The sequence below is a fragment of the Gopherus evgoodei genome, chromosome 9 (assembly GCF_007399415.2).
Source record: "Gopherus evgoodei ecotype Sinaloan lineage chromosome 9, rGopEvg1_v1.p, whole genome shotgun sequence".
Lineage (NCBI taxonomy): Eukaryota > Metazoa > Chordata > Testudines > Testudinidae > Gopherus > Gopherus evgoodei.
Window position 1 is genome coordinate 84,679,727 of NC_044330.1, and position 21,302 is coordinate 84,701,028.

Here is a 21,302-nt window from a genome sequence, read left to right on the forward strand (position 1 = left end):
CCCGTTTCTAGAGAAAATGCCTCTCCAGTGACAGCATTTAACTCCTTCTGCACTGGATCGCTATGTCTTCCCTCTGTGCCAGATCCTCTCTGGGAAACAGCAGGAGGTATTCTTTGAACATGCCTGATAAACTGGGAAGAGTGGGTCAAAGGGATGACCTTGACACGTGCTGCTAGGACAGGCAGCAGCAAATGAAATTGGGTGCGGTTGGTTTTTAGCTGCGCTTGACAATCTCAGTGTGTATTTAAGTGTGGACTGGAAGGTGCTGGATTGCCAGCCCTGAAGGCCAATGACCTCTGCTTATTCAGGTCTGGCATAGGCAGCAGCAACACCAGTTTCCCCTACACCCTTGCCCTGTAGGAAACAACTTTGGGGACATGGTCTACTCCCTCTTCCCCTCCCCCAGGGGGCACCTGTGCACTGGGACGTAGACTGAGCCACTCATTTTGCAAGAGGTCAGCTGTATAATGACAGAAAGCCTCTCAGAGCTGAGGGGGCTGTATCGCAAAGAGAGCCAGAGACCCTGCCAACTCGGAGTTTCCACCTTCTCTCCCTGCTGCCCTATCCACGCCCCCAGGATCTACCAGTGAGTCAGGGGCATGAGCTGACAGCGTGAATGGCATTCCCTGAAACTAGCATTTCCAGGAGGGATTTCAACATCCCAGAAATGCTGCTCTTGGCAATAGCAAGTCACAGAATAATGAGCAGATCAGTGGTCGTCAGTTTCCATGACCTTCCGGACTGGAGATCCACAATGCTGTCCAAACCTATGTAGGATCCTCTCCTTCCTGACGGGAGCAAGTGGCGTGGGTACATGTAAAACCCACTGGGACATGAGAAAACTTAAATTCTTCCTGTTTCAGCATCTGCTTCCAGCCATCTTGGGCACAACAACCACCCTACACGGTGGATTGCGGGTGACTCAGCATGCTCAGACTTTGCTTGCCACAAATGTTCTTGGATCATCTGGTCCACCACAATCTGATGAGCCAGCCAACAGCCTACATCCTCACTGCCACTGCCTCCATAGGAGCATGATGGACGCATGTGCTGTGCTGCGCCATTCAGAGCACCGAGTCACAGCCACCAACAAAAGATTTTCTAATTGGCATCTCAGAATCAACTTCCCTCAACCAATAGCAGATCGTCCAAGAGCCTTGGATGGAGAGTGGAACAGAGTATATTCTCCATTCCCATAGGCTTGGATAGCCAGGGCATTCTGTGGGGTGCAATATAATTTGGGAGCATTTCTGCAGAAAGGATGGTGGCTGGCTAAAGAGTTAAGTACAGCAACATAGAAACCTCAGCTCCTTTGAGAACCAGTGCAAGAGAGGAACTGAACCACAGAACGCATCCTTGGCATCTTTAAGAATTTATCTGAATTCCTCCCTCCCCTGCAGATCCACAACATGGGTGAGGTTTCATACCCACGCATCATTAGTGCCTCAGTGAGAAGTGTGGAGCCGCACTGCATACTAACAAGCCCTCCAGCAGGAACACAATTGGGTGTGCTGTGCCTTCAAGGGGTCACAACTCGGTGTGGTATCTCCATTAAGCACTCACTCAAGCCAGATCCACTCAGGGTTATATGAAATGCTTGGGCTTTGCCTTGCTGAAGGAAAGAAACAGTGGAAAAAATTGTCTTGAATTTGGGGGCAGAATTTTTCAATCTCCCCTCAATTTTCTCCCAGTATCATGGTCACTCTGGTTAACTTTTTATTCTCATTTTCCCCATTTTTTTTTCAATGCCAAGCAGATTTAGCCAGTGAGTCTAACACACCCAATTGTTCCTGGCAGAGACTTCTGAAACTGCGGACAGGATGGAGCCAAAACATGCCAGGTTTCCTCCCAGCCCAGCTCTGCTTGTTCAGACCTTTGGAGGAGATGCCTAGCCATCTTCTAAGGGTGAGGGGTCAAACAGCCAGAGGGGTGGAGGTTCTTCTCACCACAGGCACACAGAAAGAGCAGACGCTCCACACACTCCATGGCTGACTTTCACCCAACTCCTCCGTCCATTTTTCTTTTCATCAGTAAATCATTACAAACCCTCTCGCTTTGGAAAGGTATCGTCATGCCCTAGCTTTGTATCGAGCTATTTTCATACAACATAGAGGTTTAAGAAGGTGACTTTTAGATTTCGCAAGGAGATGCAATGTTTACCAAACCTGTATCCAACACGCTTTATAGTTCCCAGGTTCCTCCACTTTGCTTTCTAACACTTCACTCCTATAGAGTCCTTCCTTAAAATAAACCTCACAGACACACTACCACCATTTCCTGGCAGCCTCCAGTATTGCATTGCAGCAGTGGTTTTCAGCCTGGGCTCTGCAAATCCATGGGTGGCTGCAGACTATGTCTGTCTATGGGTCCGCAAAAGGTGACTATGAAAACTTAAGTTTCAGACCCCAGAAAGGGCATTCCAGTTTTCTGATCAATCAAAACTATGTGAATATCCCCACCTACAGGTCAAAACCAGAAGTGTTGTCGTTATCACAGAAGCACAGAATGTAGCGCCCTTTCTCACACTGCACCAAATACTGTGCCAAGCACCTGCCACATTTATAGCTGAATTCTGTTCCGTCAGTTTTCCGCCTTCGACATCTATGGAAGGGGTCCACAGACCACAAGCTGAATTTACAAAGGGGTCCACGCCTCCATTCAAAATGTTCTAGGGGCCCGCAAATGAAAAAGGGTTGAAAACCACTGCATTCAGCAATGGCAATAAATCATTGACACCAATACTTTACAAATGGCTACTGAGCTTAACTGGTAGCTTTCGCTTATAACAACAACAATAATTTCTCGCCAATAAACATGTAATTTCTTGGGATTTCTACCTCATACTCCAGAAAGGGGCTCTAGGCATCTGCTGCAGAGCTAGCAGGAGCTGCTACCACCACCATTAGTCCCTCAGTCTAAATGACACTTCTAGCACTTTCCTTTCAGGAGTGTTGGTAGATCATACCTCAGGAAGTGACTGGCTACACTAGGTCATCACTACCAGGTAATTCCTTGAGGAAACGAGGAGACACAAACAGACACCATACGATGATAATTGATAAAGAAAAAGCCCTGGCATGCTCAATACAACAATTGCTTATACGAGGGCCTAAGCCAAAACTGCTGAATTTGACATAGGAGGACAATGAGAAAGGCTATTAAGTGGCAGAGAGAGTTATTTCCAATAGGGTACTTTCCATTCCTGCTTTGAAGGATAATGGGCAGTCTATTAACATGCCAAATGAACTCATACTATGACCAAAACAAGGGAAAATATTCTGGCTCTGTCAATAGGTCACATTTAATTCATCCAGCAAATAATCCAGTTCTTTATTCTGCCACCATTCCACAAAACATCCCTTTGCGCTGGACTGCTGGAAATAGCAGCAGGGTGAAAGAAATACAATGTTCAAAAGGGACTTTTTTCAAAAACTACCACCATGTAAGCTGACCTTCTGGAAGAGCAGAGGGCACTGGATGTCAGGACTAAGGCAAGCTGCAAGGTGTGCTTGCAGGCTAAGGGGGATTGGAACAGCAGTGGGTGCTGAAGATCAGACTGAGGTGCACTAGCAGAGGCGCTCTGGAATAGCAGAGAGATTAGCATGCATTAGAACAGCTCCCCAGCATCGGCTCTCCACACATCTGGTACTAAATCCAATCCCTCCTAAGCACTGGTCAGCCAGGGTTTGTTTTACATTTCAAATAAGAAAACAAAGTATCACTGCCATCAGGTTGCTCTGCAGCATCAGGAGCCAAGAACATTATGTAATTGCTGTCAATAACCCAAAACTTTCTGTTTCTCCCATACAGATTCTGACTTGCTTGAGTCAGGTGCTGTTTACGAAGCCAGGCGGCTCTCTGCAGCATGCTTTCTCATGTGCTGTTCAGCACAAGCGGGTTGTTGGAGACACGTTTGTGCCTCAGGGCACCACTATTTCTGCAAGTGGAAACCAAATTCTACAAAGAAAAGCATCTCTTGCTGGGAAAGTTACAAATATATAGATAATTACTTAACCTCCACGTCAAATCCTCTGGTAAAGAGAATTACTTTTCTATCTCAGGCTAGTTCACTTTAGATGCTAGCCTCTGGGACAGAGGATTTAATATTGAGAATCTTTCACAATCAGAAGCGCTGAATAGGAAAAGTCCAGGGGACTTTGCCCCCAATTACAACAAGTAACCTCATTTTTTTAAGGCTCACACAGATGGAACTAAACAAACGGCACAGCACTATGCTCTCACTCACTAGTTGTTTATAGCATTGGCAATTCCCATGATATCTCCAGTTTCAAATGCTGAAAACGTTCTCCCTTTACACTGAAATTTTCCACTCTAGAGCTCAACCAAAAAGAGAACTCGTTTGGAAAGGTTGAGCAAAGTCTATTCCCCCTGTCTGAAGCATTCAAAGCTGTGAAAAAAATGCCCAACCCCAAAACAAAGTTTTTTAAAGCAGAAAAAAATGAGTCTTTTCTCATGAAAAACACAGATTTTCTTTAATTAGCACAAATAACTAACAGGAAAAAAGAGCCTGAACTTTCTCAAGCCCAAACTTGCCAAATGACTAGCCCTCATTGAGGCCTGGGGTGCTGGTCAGCTGGCTAAAACCCATCAAGAAACTGACTATTGGAGTTATTGGAGAAATCTGTCAAGTTTAGAGTAAAGACACTATTTATGAGGCTATGAAATAAATAAAACTCATGCAACTATAGGTTCATTCTTGCTCTATTTCACTGAGTTCTGTAAGACACACTCCCATAGCCAATAGTCAGGCAGGAAACCCACAAGAGTTCAACAACAGGAGTTTTGCATCAGTAAGGACTACAGATTCAGGCTTAAATGACCACAGTTTTCACTGTGCGGCATGTAGGAAGACAACGTGGTATCAATAGAGTTGTTATGCATTTAAATGAGTAATCAACATGTCCAGCAATTAAAAGTTTATTTTGCTCTCTTTTTAGGAGTATTTTGCAATTCTAAAAAAAAACAAAGTAACCAAAAAAAATCCAGATTTTTTATTCTGAAAATATAGTCCCCTTAGTTTTAAACGCCTTTTCTTCCCCAACCCTTGCAGAAAAAAAACAAGGCAAGTAAAAAGAGAACACTTTCGCTAAGGTCACGATTTTCAGATGTATTGTGCTGTATTAATTCCACTGTCCTGGATTTTCTGAGGGATGGCATAGACGCCACATGGCTCTCACAGCAGGCCTTCTGCAGAGACGTGGCTCACCAATTTCTGCTTCCACTGTACAACATACAGGGAGAGTGACGTGAGGGGTGAAAACAGCTTCACTGAACCATCCGGGAGCTGCAGAAAATAGACTGAATACAGTACATATCAATGGCCTGGCTTTTGGCCAGCAGCCACCCCCAAGGGTCAAAGGAAGGTCCAGTCTTTATTTATATCATATATGCTAACATCTTCCATGCAGCCACAAGACAGTCATATGAAGGGTGTGGAAAGTGTAACAGCTCTGGCCAGGCGAGACATGAAACTAAGCTCCCGGCTGACCAGTGATCTGGACAGTCATTAGGGAAGCTGTAGATCTGAGAGCACTTACTGGAAGAGTTAGCAGTAACTTTTGCACCCTTCTCTCAGCATCTGAGCTAGCATCAGGCACAGAACAATTGCTTTGTCCCCCTGCAGCCCCCGATACAGTCACCACCCCCAGAATCTCATTTGCTGATGCCCCAGACTCCCCCTCTCCCCCCAGATAACCCCAATATTTCAACTGACTGCAATAATCACTTTATACACAGGGCGGGGAGGAGGGGCGATTACTTTTGATTTTAATTAATCCTTTGTCCAACACAGCATGTCCAGCCAGCACTTGGTGCACATCCAACCAGCAGACACCCCTCAAGAATGGCATCTGAGCCAACAAGAATCTCGGATAGACCTTTCGCTTGCCCATCATGCCACAAAAGCAGCTCCCTATCAGTGAAGCACGGCAGCAAAAATATTCATCTAATGTATGGATAATCAGACCCCAGCCTCCCCCAGCACGGAGATAATGTCCCCGAACCTTCCTGCGCTAACCTTTACACAAGCCGCCTTTAAGTTACAGTGACTCAGTTCTTACAGGACTGCAGCAGGTGTAGCCGGGGCTCAGGGATCGCCCTCGCTTGCAAGCAATCTCCGCTTTCAACCAGATCAGCACAGGGCTGCAAGGCAGAAGAAAGAGATGGAACACAGATACCGTCAGCGAGCAGGGGTGGGCACATCAGTGTGTATTCAGTGGCATATTGCTCTCTGACAGAGGGGCAAGAACCATATCTTTTTTACAGGTCTCTATTTATTCTTCCTTTGTTTTGGTAAGCCCCTAGCTCATATGGCTTAAACAGCCCCAACAGTACATGCCATACATAACAAAGGATCCATACAAAATAGCTACCAGTATTAACAACTTGTTTTTCTATTGCAACGTACCCCTTTCAGCTAGGATCTCATAGTGCTCTGCAAACATCAGTGAACTGAAGCTTCACAGTCCTCACCCCTATGTGGCAGGGGAATGTTTTATTGAGTTTAAAGATGGGGAAACTGAGGAAGGGACATTAAAAATTTCAGTCTTCACAAACGTCCACTAATTACAATGCCCTATTTTTGAGTGCCCAATTTAAGACATCCAAGGCCTCATTTACAGAGAGATGCAAAAATCAAGAGAAATTTTGAAGATTTAGCGGTGGCCAAAATTGCACATAAGTAAACTGATCATATGTCCCACTTCTGGATTTTCAAATGATGTCCTGGTGTCCCAGGAATGTCTTTCAGGATAGCTGAAAGTCTCAGATTTTCATTCCATCAATCAAAACTTTTTGTTTAAAGTAACTACACCTCTACCCCGATATAACGCGACCCGATATAACACGAATTCGGTTATAACGCTGTAAAGCAGTGCTGTGAGGGGGGCGGGGCTGCACACTCCGGCAGATCAAAGCAAGTTCAATATAACGCGGTTTCACCTATAATGCGGTTAGATTTTTTTGGCTCCCAAGGACAGCGTTATATCGGGGGTGAGGTGTACCAAATGTTTGTTCCAGACACATTGCTATACCATGTAGAATTAGCTCTGTGTTTAGCAAGGACAAACAGTCTAGTGAAATAAGCATGAAGGGTGATGGACAGTGTCAAGTGAGCAAAGACAGCCCCACAGCTGTTCTTTTGCTCAGAGTGAATGTTAATGCCAACTTGTTCAGCATTTTATGATAAGCTCACTGAAAATACTAAGTTACTAGGGAAAAAATCCTCCACTCTGAGAAATATGCATGTGTCACTGTTGAGCCAGAAGCTGGCAGCAATGACACCCACACACGTCATAGAAAAAAGTGTACTTTGTATTTTGAATGACTATTTTCTGATCCCAAAAATTTTTGCCACAAGAATTTCCCTGCTTTTGATTTTGGAAATATGGTAATTTAATACTAAGTCAATGGCAGAGTTGAGACTCGAGCGGAGGTCTCTGACGCCCAGCCCCATCTCTAATACCTGGGCAATTCCCTGCTCAAAATGAATGCTTTTTTGGCATTTATAGCCCATAAGAATGTTCAAAATCCAATCAGCTCATTCCATAACCCTGACAGTCACACACCTTGTGATAACAGGCTTTCCTATGGGACAGAAGAGAACTTCATTTCTTTAAAGTTTCTAACTAAAAATAAATACATAAAGGCTTTTGTGGGTGCTTAATAACTGTTTACTCAGCAACCTGTCCTGTTTTTTTTTTCATGTCAAAGCAACTTTGTATTCTCAGCCCAAATGAGTTACAGCTTCTTATGTGCCCCTCACAGCTCTTTCAGTCTTCTCCAAATGACTTATTGAAGATTCAAGTCTGGACAGAAAGACAGGTCAGGCAGTGACCAAAAAGCCAAACTGAAAAAATCATAAAAGAGTTTATGTTTGGCAACTGTACCTCCTTCCTCTCAGTCCAATTCCATTTGTCGAGTTTCATGCATTTGGGGAAATCGCAGGGATCAGCAAACCCACAGTACAATGGATGAGCCTGATCCTGGGAAAACCACCTTTGTGAACACGGTATTTCCCCTGCCAGGTAATAGGCAGGCAGTATTACCAAGTAATTCAAGGACGACACCTGAGTTCAGGACTCTTGAGTTCTACTCCCAGCTCTACCACTGATTCACTATGTGACCTTGATCAAGCCACTTGACCTCTGCATGTGCCTGTTCGTCCACATTTGAAAGTGACTTGACATTTAATCTCCTTCATGACGGATGACATCTCAAAGTAGCTTGGGTTTAGGCTTTTTTTTTTTTAAGCATTATAAAATTCAATTTTGTTGACCAGTCTTTTTCTGAAGGAATACTAGGTAGGTTTGTAATGCCAGATAACAAGGGTGTGAATCCTAATGGATAGAGAAGGCAGGTGGATTTTACTTCTGTTGAGACTGCTTAACGCACTTTGGTGTGAGTTTGTTTTCTTGAAAGCTCTTTAACTGGAACACCTGACAAACAGTTGGAAGAAAAGCTCTCTTTGTTAAAGACTCAATGCCCGCACCTATCAGCAGAGACCTGTGGCAACTCCCTGTCTGCATACAAACGAGACCTTCAGCAAAATCAGGAAGACAAAACTGAACATGCGAAAAATTAATAAGCCAGCACTTTAAAATAAATTGAAAAACAAATATAGAACCCACACAGTTTATGCAGCAGAAAGCAGCAAAACAGGGCAATAGGGCATAGACAGGTAATTTTTGTTTACCTGCTTGCCTTAAAAACAGGGATAATACAACTTGCACAGAAGTGTGTTGAGAGGATTAGTTAATGTTTATCAGGTGCTAGGAAATCCCTAGCAGAGCAGCGCCATAGAAGGGCAAAGAATTATTAGAATCTTTTATTATTAGCAATACTCGCATGTCTCACATGGCAAACATATAGAGAAAGTCCTGCGCTATTTACAGCCTAATGACAGACCCAATCCCAGGGCACAGCGTAACTCTGTCCTGCAATCTGCACCTCTAGAATGACCGTCCCAAACGCCAAGGCTTTAAATAAAAGCTCAGCTCCAGAGAGTACACTTAATAAAGGTACAAACTCCCTTTGAGTCCATTCCAATTTGCTATTGGATCTTCTCTTGCTTAGCTCTGCAGCTCCAGTTGCTTCTCCAGAGCTTTGACCAAGCAGAAAAAAAACAGGAGATTGCTGGGAAACTCAAATCACGCCAGCAAAACCTCGACATCTGGTTGGGCTGGCTGAGAATGATGCAGGTAGGGTTAAAATATCGTAAAGGGCCATAAACACAGGAAACACCCGCATAGTACACAGAATCCTGCTCGTCGACTACAAGATGGCACGTCCCTGCTAGCACTTGGCTACATGCCTCTGATGGCCAAAGCATTCTCATCCGCTACAAAATACACAGGGAACAGAGACACAATTGACTTTCCAGTTTTCGTGAGCAAAACATTATCAACCTACTCGTACATTTTAACACCTAGTTCTAATGTCCTGGGAAGATCCCAGCCATGTCCCTGAGGAGGATTTTGAATTAACTAACAGAGAGCAGTCTGGATCCAGAGAATCCATGTCAGCTCTTCTGAGCTCATTATAGGCTAGGCCAGGACTTTAATCTGTGCATCATGAATACCCACACAAACAATAAACCACATAATCACTATTCACAAAAAGAACAGGAGTACTTGTGGCACCTTAGAGACTAACAAATTTATTTCAGCATAAACCTTCATGGGCTACAGCTCACTTCTTCGGATGCATAGAATGGAAAACACAGACAGGAGATATTTATACATGCAGAGAACATGAAAAGGTGGAAGTACGCATACTAACTGGAAGAGTCCAATCGATTGAGATGAGCTATAGTAGAAAAAAAACCTTTGAAGTAATAATTGAGATAACCCATAGAAGGTGTGCGGAAAACTTAACATAGGGAAATAGATTCAATTAGTGTAATGACCCAACCATTCCCAGTCTCTGTTCAAACCTAAGTTAATTGTATCTAATCACTATCCTATCTCAATGCTTGAAAACGTGAGGAGCTTTTGGTCACATGGAATGGAATAGTAATTAGTAAATAATTTAGCAAGAGCAACACAGGACTGGGGTAGGAGAGGACTGCAGGTCACAAGTGAGGTGCTCCAGCAAAATTGCGCGAAGTGCCAAGTCCAGGACATAGCAGGGGCTGCCGGTCAGGACTGAGGTGTCTCTACTGCTAGGATGCTACATCAAGCTTTTATGGCGCCTGCTCACCACTCTGCTTTTCTTGCCATCATTGCTAGCAACCTCTTGTTTTCAGGGACATCCCAAAAGGCTTCTGAAATGAGCCCACATAATTCATAGCTTCCCTCAGCAGTCTGGCCTATTCATGAGAAATCCAGTCATTGCCACAGATGTTTATAAGAATGATGCAAGCTTCTAGGTGAGGGGAGGCCTGCAAGAACAAGTCAGGCAGAATCCAGCTCTGGTGTAAGTGGACCCAACTTCACTGATGTCAATAGTTACACCAGAGCTGAATTTGAGCCATTTGCATTGCTGCTCACATCCTCTGGAAATAGAAGAAAAATCGGCAGGAGCTGAAAAGAATCTGATTTCTGTAGATTTACAGAAAATTCTTTAGCCATCCTCCGCTCCCCAAAATCAGGTCCTTTCCACATGACACGGGAGTATTTCGTTACTAAAGGGTATGCTGACAGGAAGGCCACTGGGCACTATCTGATGGGAACTTGCTGCCATTCGGTGGCTGTATTTAGAAACGCAATGACTTGCAGATATCCTGGAAAAGAGCTAGGCTGCCTTTGTCCATGCAACCTCCCTAATCTAAAGTAAATCAAGAAGAAAAGTTAGAGGAAGGGTAAATGGACCCCACAGAATTACATTTTACTTTTCGAGAGAGGAACCTGATTTTTCTGAGACTGAAATAGCAATGTTGCTCCAAACCCAGAACAATGCTAGGTTATATGGGGTCTTTATTTGCTTTGCCTTGCCTTCCTCCAAGCACTCAAAAAGATTCTAATGAAAATTAGATTTAAAAACACCTCGTTTCTGGGTTTCAAATCACCAGCAAATTTCATCCAAAACCAAATTTTCAAAGTCAAGTTATAAACCTCTTGACAAAAAAAAAATCCTTTCCCACTTTTAAATAATAAAAGCACCCTCAGGCTAGTAAATGAAAGCCCAGCTGCCATGAATGAGAGAATTTCTGCTCTCCGTAATACACTCGCCTGGTTCCTACTCCTCACAGGGTGCCTCTTCCCCAGGAATCTCCCACAGAGAGGGCAGGATGCCAGGCCACATTGGTTACTTTGCTGATTGCAAGCCTGCATTGTCTCCATTACTGCAAAGAATTCAGAAGCCCTGAGAAAGAAAATATGCAGCAACCACATCCCAGCTTTCTTGGCTGCCTTTGTTTCCTTAAAGAGGGTCTGAACTGTGGGGAGAGGGAGGTTTTAAATGAGCGTGCTGTATAAGTGACTGCACCATCTGTTTATGATCCCCAGACAGTAACACAATATGAAGGTTCCAGGCTTGAAGGGAACTAGTAACTACAATATAAAGGAAATTCAGTAGTTCCTGCTGAGATCTGAACTTCGGTTTCTGCATGCCTCTTCCAGAAGCTGATGGCACCAACACAATCCCCTGCTCAGCCTTAGGTGGGAGTGGTAGCATCAGTTACCACAGGAAAAACAGAACTTCAGACGCAGGACTGGGCAAATAAAGTGATTTCCAGTTCACATGAAGGAGGGAGACAAAAAGCAGTAAGACAGTGAGGATCTGAATGCCCTCCACTTTCTACCTGCTGCTGCCCTCTCCTGTTCTCATCCCTGGTGGCAACAGGCCGTAGGGTCATAAGCTCTCTAGGGCAGGGACTGACACTTATTATATGTTTGTACAGCACCTAGCACAATAGGGCACAACTACAATATAAATCATAGAAGGTAGCAACTTTGGGCTGTTTAAGGGAGCTGAAAATACCAGTTGAAGCCATTTGCTCTAGGTAAATGCAGAGAGGGAAAAGTTTAACTAGAGACCAGCTGGAAGCAATGCACAAAGTGACGAAGGATATGTAATACATTATTAACGGGACTTTTTTTGCTTTCACTCCACCCCTACTGCATGGTTAACTGCCTCTTTCACATTCTCTTCCCACTCTCCCTTACCACACTCTTTGCTGTTTCCTCCCCCTGTTCTGCTCCTCCCCCCTATTTACACACTGTCAAACTGTAAGCCCTTTGAGGCAGAGCCCTTATCATCAGAGTGTCTGCAAAGGGTCTCACATGCCATTAAGGCCACAAACAATGGTGACCTGCATGTGAAAAAATAGTGAATCCAACCACTACAAGTTCGAGGCTCACATGCGAGTCTAACGCTGTTCCTTGGAGATGGTGCTTAATCTATAGCCGACACATTTCTTCAGCCTAGAGATATCTTGGGCCATCAGTTGACACCAACCTTTTGCACCACATAGACGAAAGCTTAGCGGTTGTGCAGTGCACAGCGCATTCAAGAGTGCTGAGAAATCTCCACATGTGGAGAAGTTGGCTCCTGTTCCTGAGACTGTGAAACACATATATTACAACAACAAGAAAATGCTTGTCCTGGGAGCCCCAGCCTTCTTGCTCCAGACTCTCTGCTCAAAGGCATAACAGGGCTTCAGAGAGCCACAGGACATGCTTCATGGGGCAGAGCAATAGGGGCTGGGCTATCCTGCAGGTGAATCAGATCAGGGAGCTCCTGGCTTCTTATCAGCCTTTCCCAGCCATATCAGACACAGTAAATTACCCCCTCCAGTTAGCTCATCTAAACAAACCACCACAGTAATAAGCAACAAGAGCCAGGGAACTTTACACAATGGGACTAGAACCTAGATCTGCCAGCTTCTAGCCTTTTGCTCTATCCTACAAACATAGGGTAACCAGATGTCCCAATTTTATAGGGACAGTCATGCTAGTTGGGGCTTTGTTTCATGTAGTGTCCTATTAACCCTCACCCTCTCCCCATTTTTCACACTTTCTATCTGGTCACCCTAAGTAGGCCTCACTTTGCAGCCCCTTGGTAACCACCTGTTCTTCCTGAGTTCAATCCAAATTATTGTATGACATAAGTGGTGGCAGGTGTCAAACAGAACTCAATTTGGTTTGGGGTATCTGTTTTCTTCAGGTTGCCTAGTCAATCCAACTCTGGCTTACAAAGAGTCTACCACATCTTTTGTAAACAGAAAAAAAATAGGGTCACGCTGATCACTAGTTGCTCAGATTCCACAGAGGTGGGCACGGGAAAGGCAGAAAGTAGTAGAAACAGATAGTTCTCCAGACTAGAGCACAGGAATACAGCTGATCATTCAACTCAATGTAATAAACAGGGAAAAGATTAGGCAAAGGGAACAATGGTCATTCTACGACCCTTACCATTGACTGACTCAGCACCAGTTTTATTATGCCATTACATACCCATGCTGGAGCAGAACATGCCTCTTCCCCACAGCAACCCCCAAAGTGGAACAAGTGTAAGCACGGGATTAGAATAAAGGGGAGAACTGTAGTGGAGCAGCTGGCTCTGCAGTGAAAGAACAGGCCTAAAGTCAGCATCAAGTTCTGTTCCACAGGGTTTTAGTTATAATAAAACAAAAAAAAGGCTTTGCATTCCCAGAAAACACCAGACCGGGGTATACCCCAACCCTGTAACAGCTGGGCACAGGGCTCTCTTCCCATTATTTAGGAGTTGTTTTTTTAATACGGTTTCCTACAAACTCTCCAAGAGCCTGACAGGGCCTTCAGTCCCCAGATCTGCCTCATTATTCCACCCTGTACACCTCTGTGAGGTCTAAGCAGGGAGTTACCTCCCTGCATGCAGTAGGGCCTCTGTATAGCAATACAAGAATAGTCAAGGGTATAAAGCAGGGATTGGCAACCTTTGGCATGCAGCCCACCAGGGTAAGCACTCTGGCAGGCCGGGCCCGTTTGTTTACTCGCCACGTCTGCAGGTTCAGAAAATCGCAGTTCCCACTGGCTGCGGTTTGCTGCTCCAAGCCAATGGGGGCTGCGGGAAGCAGCGTGAGATGAGGGATGTGCTGGTCATCGCTTCCCACTGCCCCCATTGGCATGGAGTAGCAAACCGCAACCAGTGTAAGCCGCGATCGGCCAAACCTGCAGACACGGTAGATAAACAAACCGGCCTGGCCCGCCAGGGTGCTTACCCTGGCGGGCCGTGTGCCAAAAAGTTTAGTGATTCCTGGTATAAAGTCTCAACTCCATACGCAGAGGTTGAGCTGTGCGCAGGGTACGCCTCCAGGCCCCAGCATGCCAAGCATGTGCTTGGGGCGGCAAGCCGTGGGGGGCGCTTTGCTGGTGACGCAAGGGCAGCAGGCGGCTGCCTCTGATGGTTTGCCTCTGGAGAGTCCACTAGTCCCGCGGCTTCGGCGGGACCAGCGGACCCTACACAGGCAAACCGCCGGGGGCAGCCTGCCAGTCTGCCATGCCATGCTTGGGGCAGCAAAATCACCCCTGGCTGTGCAGCTTCATAGGCCTGAAACCATGAAATTCAGAATAGACAAAGATATTCAAAAGTGGCTAGTGATTTTGGATGCCCTTCCTGAGACATGTTGGAGGGTTTGAGTTTCAGAAAGTGCTGAACACTTGCTCTTTGAAAACCCGGTGCCCTTTCAAGCATCTCAAGGTGGGGACCAATAACGGAGGCACCCTAAATCACCAGTCACTTTTGAATGTCTTAGCCCTCTTTGAGAATATGCCCCAAACATGGTAACAAGTAAGATGAACTCACCACACAGCAGGGCCCCGTCTCCACTTCATCGAAGTCTGGGTGGATACGAGAACGTATGCTCTTTCCGGCTCCATTGCTCTCACATGCCAGAATGCATTGGTCTCTCTTCAGTTCTGATCTGTGGTGTTCAGCCTGCCAGGATTGATCATCTCTTCTCTCCCATTCACTTCCAGGTCTGCATTTCAGTTGAGCAGAGCCATTAAAGGTGAATATGTTAGCATTGCTGGGAAGTCCATTCCCAATAACAATGCTCCCTCTGCACCAGACGCAATCCTCAGTGAAGATGATAGCACTTGGACAATGCTTCAAGACTCTGATGAGTTTGATTTTTATTGTTTGTTCAGGGAAAAGTTCTTCTGAGGCGGGTGGACACTCATCTGCTATTAATGCATAGTTAAGCTCTACTTCGGGACTAGATCCATTGCACCTCGTGCAGAAAATACCATAGAGATCTTCTTCATCTCGAACTACAGGGTCAAAACTTGGGACCTTATCATTCTGGCCGGGGGTAAAAGGGAGCTTCATCCTGAGCTTAGCATTCTTCGGATCCATGGCCCATGAATGGAGATTACCACTTCATTAAAGGGGCACTAGCAAGATGAAAAACAGATATTTAGCCATCATTCTTCTCTGTGTTACTGAAAAACACCTGGCAATGCTTCTTTAGATCTGTTTGCTTTACTGTGCTGCTTGCTCCTTATTTCCATTTCACTCAGCTTGGACAGGGACACTACATTATCTAGGTACTGTGGAGTGCGGTCCACTCAACTGAGGCTCAGAGTTCTATTTCTGGCTCCACCACTAGTCTGCTGGTGACCTTGAGCAAGTCACTTCACTGCTCTGTGCCTCAGCTTCCCCTGTCTGTAAAATAAGGCCAACGGTACTGATGTCCTTTGCAAAGGGCCGTGAGTGCTACAGATGGAAAGTGCTACAGAGGTAGGTATTATATGCTCCCCTTATTGTACTAGTAGAGCACCTCACAACATATATTATATTTATTAAACACCCTGTGAGGCAGGACAGTCCCATTATCCTCATTTTACAACTGGGGAACTAAGGCACAAACAGGTTAGGAACTCTGGAAAGGAACAGGAACTTGTACCCAAGTCCAAAACTAGCACCTAATCACTAGACCTTCCTTCCTGGCCCCTGGCTGTTCAGTTAGCTTTACCGTCTGGTTTTCTCAGTGCTCCTGCTGCTTGTACTCTAAACACTGCAGGGGAAAGTTTAAATCCAGAACATGTCTCTTTTCACTTATATATTTAAAAGCATGAAAAATACATCATCAGTATCAAAACAGCCAAACCCACAAAATCTAAAATAGTTGGTAAGAATCACTTTTATGGAAGTTCTCACATCCTTATTACTTTCAAACCTTGCGGAGAACCTTGCTTGGGCAATTAGGCCTCAATCCTATAAGTAAGCGCAGATGGGCTGTCCCTGGGGTCTGTGCAGAGCCCCACTGACTTCAGTAGAACTCCACACAGGCATAAGCGTTCACCTGCACATATCCAGCTGCAAGTCTGCAGACATAAGCCCCAATTCCGCCGACGTAAGCCCCAATTCCAGAAATACTTTTGCACACAAGTAACTTTACTCACAGGAGTAACCCTTGCTCTCTTTCTAGAATGGAAAATTAGTTACAAAGTAAGGACATGTGCCTGCAAATACACTTTACCTCTTGAAAATCAAGCAGTAGGTGCTTCACAAAGTATTGAAATATGAAAATAAAAATACAGCTTATAAGAATTCTTAAATAGAGAAACAAAGCATCAACAACCTATATCACCATTCCCTCCATTGCAAAGTACACATATCACCAACCAACCAAATTCAAGTTTATTGCTTCTTTTTGAATTTAATAATTCTGTGAATAGTGGTTTTTGGTTCTGTTTCGGTTTTAGATTTACCATGTAAAGCACAGGTGGCCTGGCTTTCCAAGGTGGGGAGCTCTAGTGCTTTAAGAAAGGTGCTTTTGTATGTACTGAAACAAAAAATGAGTAGTAATAAATATGATTGTATAGCGTTCTCTGTACATTATTTCCTATCAATTTGAGATTGTCTCCTATAGATGAGATAAAGGTCATTTCTTTATGGTCACAATGCACATGTTTCCCTCTACTTGTGTTTAACATTGTACATGTCTTACTTACAATACAGAATTCCTCCCACCTTTGAGAAAGTCAGCATTTCAAAGCATGTTCTGTGCACTAGCAAGGTGAGGAAACTCAGGGAGTAAAAGGGTGTTGAAGTGGTCCTGTTGAGGCATGTTCCACCTGGATGCTGTCAAATGCTTTCTTTCATTCCATCAGAAACAGGCAAACACACAGACAACCCAGAATATGGTATCTCAGGTCTGTAACACACACATGCAAGAGGCAAGTTAACTTAAAATAGGTACTAATTGCCTCCCTAGCTTGCAGTGTTAGCAGAGATACCTAGGGGTTTGAATGAGTCACAGAGACCAAACTCCATCTCCAGCGGGGTCCTGTGTCAAGTATGAAGCATCACGTGGAGGAAACTTGCACAGCTTTTGCCCATCTTGCATGTCTCTTGCAGACAGAGGATTTCAATCTCCAGGGCTTTTATCCACACAGAGCTCCCTTCCGCCGCTCCAAAATACAATCCCACACAAACATCAGATAGAGCCAAAACAGAAGGCTTGGGAATTCCATGGGTGTGTAGCAGTGCCAGAAGTATCAATGATTTAACAACCTCCTACTATTTATTTTGCTGCATGACTCAAGAACTATCAAGTTATATTTATCTCTCTATCTACTACTACACACGCCATCTCAAAGCTCAGGGAAATTGGCTGAGTTTGTAATAATGAAACTATACTTTCCATACAGGTATATGCATTTTTTTAAAAGATTTTTATTCTCTCCAGGATTTTGTCAGTTTTCCCTTTATTTCTCACCCTCAAATGCCCCATGTCATGTTCACACACACTCCAGTGAAGTAAGGTTGAACACAGTTCTCTCTAGACCTGTCAGGGATGCTGCTGGACTAGCCAGAGGTAACTGCTAGAAGGCATTGTCTGTTTCACCTCTGTGGAGTGAAATCATGCACTAACTAACTCTCCCCCACATCATTCCTCCTCCTCTGCTTCAACTCTCTGCTTCATGCTTTGCTCAGACACATGCTCCCTGATGACAGGCCTGCATGTGGCCCGTATTCTGCTGAATCCAGCTTACCGATTCCTACTCACCTTACCGGTCCAGTGGAACAACTCCACCCATAACCATCCTCCAGCAGGATAATGCTTCCTAAAGTGAGCACCCCAGCTGAGAGAGACCAGTGACACAGCATCACACCCGGCAGGAAGGGGCAGAGCCTTTGTCCCAAGGAGAATACAGACAGCATAAGGATTTAGCAGTCCTCCTGCTGTTGACTTCAACCTCCTGCTGTTGCTGTAATTTCCTCAGCCACCTATGGAGAAAGGCAAAGGTCGATGAGATTCTGCAGTTTTAATTCAGCTTTATTTGCAGACTTATCACAACCTCCTTCCTCCCAGAATTCCCCCAGATGGGGATTTTGAGTCTTCTGGGAAGGTGTTTTTTCATTATTAATTTTTGGCTCCCCTGTCAGGGACATACCAGTCACTTGGCGAGAGACCCAGCCTGAAGAGAAGGGCTTCTGAGAAAAAGGGGAATCTGAAATCAGGCGTTAACTGGAAAGAGGCTAGTGATTAACGGCAGAGCTGCATCCAGGAATTTCATCCTTTGAAGAAGAAAAGTTTCCTGTTAAACAACACTCTCACGGCACTTCCCCCCCCCCCAAAAGCCCAGGGGATAACCCCAGTATCCAGGGTGCAACATACCCTCTTGACATTCATGGCTGCATATAGCCTGCTGAGGGCAAAATGGTTCTCACCTTTGCCTGCCCGGTAATTGGGCTGCCACCCTCTAACTCTTGCAGTGGAAACTGCTCTGGGGCACCTGGAACACAGAAACGTAGGTAAGAGAGACGCTGCTGAACTAGAAACGCAAGTCTGCCCGCCAGGTTAGGAGAGTTCACAGTTTCAGGCCCAGGCCCCATCCCCTATAAGGGGCTCAGACAAGAAGCCAGCATTCCTCAAGGTCTGAACTGGCTCTGAATTGCCCTCACTGTGCTTGGCAAGGAGATCCCCACTGCCGCACCCTCCAGGAAAATGTGAACCCTTCAATTCCCTTCCTCGGAGCCAAGAGGGGACATTATCTCAAGGGGTGAGCAAGAGACTTCCAGCCTTTTCTTTTTCCTCTGCCTTCCTTCCCCCAACACCAATAAGCTCTCCAAGCAGATGCTAACAACCAAAGCGCCCTAGGCGCTCCCCAAAATACAACGTGCAGCGGGTGGAGCTTCCCAGCGACAGGCAGCTGGATTCTAGGATGACCAGATGTCCCAATTTTATAGGGACAATCCAGATATTTCAGGCTTTGTCTTATATAGGCACCTATTACCCCCCACTCCCTGTCCCCATTTTTCACAGCTGGTGTCTGGTCACCTTGGCTGGATTCAGAGACGAGGGCAAGCCCCTGCCCCTGGGGCCGCTCCCCTTCGGCTCAGAGTCCCCGGAGGTGCCAACCTTGGCCCTCTGCAAGAGCAGCGGCTATCGGCTGCCGCAACCGGGTTTCTCCCGGCAGAGCCCGCCCTGGACACTTACCTCCAGCCCCCTGCGCTGCAGCCCGGAGCGGAGGCTGGAGCTGGCAGGTAACCACTGGGGGATGCTCGGCCACGCGGCGCCTTCTCGCCCCCGGCCCGGCCATTGGCCCCCCGCGCCTGGCCGCATCCGCGCCCCGCGCCGCTCCCAGGCAGGGGTTTCCCCCGCTCAGCTGCCGGCCGCTGGAGCAGCCGCCCTGCCATGACATCACCCTTCCCTGCTGCCGCACGCCTACCTGGGGGAAGCCGTACACCGGGGGGAGGAGGGGAGTTTAACCCTTTCCTGCCCCGCCCGGGGAGGAGGGCTGCTGGGGCCGGCCAGGCGCAGGGCTGGTGGACTGGGCTCGCAATGGCTCCGCTTTGCCACTGAGTCGCTCAGGAACTTTGGGCAAGTGCCGCAGCCGCCTCAGCTTGCCCGTCTGTGAAAGGGGACTGCTGCTGGCATGCCGCGCGCTGAAGGGACAGCCTCGGGGCAGGGCTGGGCCCTGCTGCCCGCGGCTCTCATGGAGGCGAGCCACTGCCTAGTACAAAAAGCTTCAGCCAGGCAGCTCCCAGCCCTCAGCGGTCTGGGTTAGTCCATGTTGCCAGGTGGATATGTTGATCCTAAATCCCAGCCCCAGCTGCTGGAAAGGGTGGAATGTGGCTGTGGGGAAAATCTAGGTGTAGCTGTCCTCCTGGGCCCTGTTGCCCAAACCATGCCTGGTGACTCCATCTTATCACAAGATGCCTCCAGGCACAAGGAGCATTAGTCTTATTAGGACAGCAAGTCTGCCGGGGAAAAAGCCCCATTGGGACCTGGTGGATCTGCAGAACTCTCCAAAGTCCTGCACCCCAGAGTGAGGGAACAGGATCCAGCACTGCACTTAGATCTGGCTTCAGGGATTGCCATACCCAGCTTCTGCTGCTTTGGAGAGCAAGAGCCTACTTGGAACCCAAAGGCAAACAGTGTTCTCTATAGCAGAGGCCTGTGATACCTTTAGCTCCAGGACCAGATTCTAAGCTTTAAGCCACCTTTGCACCTCTTATGTTCTAGGGTGGAGTCAGAGCCCAAAGTAAATTAGAGCAGCCTATGTACTGCTCTAATTTACACTGAAACGGCCTACAGCCCCAAAGAGAATATCCCAGGGGAATATCTGTTATTTTGGATCCCATGATGTTGTCAGAGCAGCATACATTACGCCTTGGGACAGCGGAACCTTACCTCCCAAGGCTGAAGACCTGGGTTCTCCCACATGATAATGCAAAGCACAAGTGCTAGGTCACTTGGCTGACCCACAAGCTGCTAGCAGAAGTTTGTTTAAAAGGTGGAACACACATGCACACTCTACACCCTTCGTGTTATCTTCCATTAGAACAGAGACAGAAAGGTCCAATTAGATCATCCATCCCTTGTCAATGCAAAGCTGCCCTATGCAGTACATTCCTAAGGGTTGTGTCTCGTCCAAGTATGAATAACTCCCTCAGTGAGAACTGTGTTCCTTGGTTCTAGTCCAGTTGACCTCATTGTGACCTACATTTTCCCTTGCTCTCCTCACTTTCTTTGTACTAACTGAAAGGGACACAATCAACTTAAAGTAGAGTCAGACACTAAAAGAGGTTAATTTTTGACCAGTTCTATCATTGTTGCCTGATTTAGGGTGTTAATAATATTAATTTGGATAGTCTGGGTTTTAGGCTCGCCAATTTGTTGATCAGAAAAGTTCTTGTCCCAAATCAGACTCCACAGAATTTACAGAGGATCCTCAGGGGTATGACAGGAAGCTTACACTGAGACAGATATAGCCTTAAAGACTTATTAAAATAAATGAAGTAGTAATTAAATGGTAAAATAATCAAAGATACAAAGTTACAATTGTATTACTGATATTCAAAAGAGACATACGGTATTATATGCTATAAAGCTTTGGTTAATATAC

The 21,302-nt window shown here is 45.9% G+C and overlaps 1 protein-coding gene and 1 pseudogene across 3 annotated transcripts in view; both read right to left on the reverse strand.

The window, feature by feature from the left end:
- Positions 1–19,484, reverse strand: part of STARD8 (StAR related lipid transfer domain containing 8) — a 150,892-nt gene extending 131,408 nt beyond the window's left edge. The window contains exons 1-4 of one of the 3 annotated variants that reach the window (XM_030574877.1): positions 18,622–19,484; positions 18,345–18,468; positions 17,957–18,177; positions 14,746–15,335 (exon numbers count right to left, since the gene is read on the reverse strand). In XM_030574877.1, the coding sequence (XP_030430737.1) occupies positions 14,746–15,297 (552 nt within the window). In that variant the 5' untranslated portion in view covers positions 15,298–15,335; positions 17,957–18,177; positions 18,345–18,468; positions 18,622–19,484. Of the gene's footprint in view, positions 1–13,415; positions 13,517–14,745; positions 15,336–17,956; positions 18,178–18,344; positions 18,469–18,621 lie in introns of those variants that run through there. The other 2 variants (XM_030574882.1, XM_030574883.1) reach the window with 2 other exon arrangements.
- On the reverse strand, positions 7,935–8,039 carry LOC115658130 (annotated as a pseudogene).
- Positions 19,485–21,302: the final 1,818 nt, after the last annotated feature.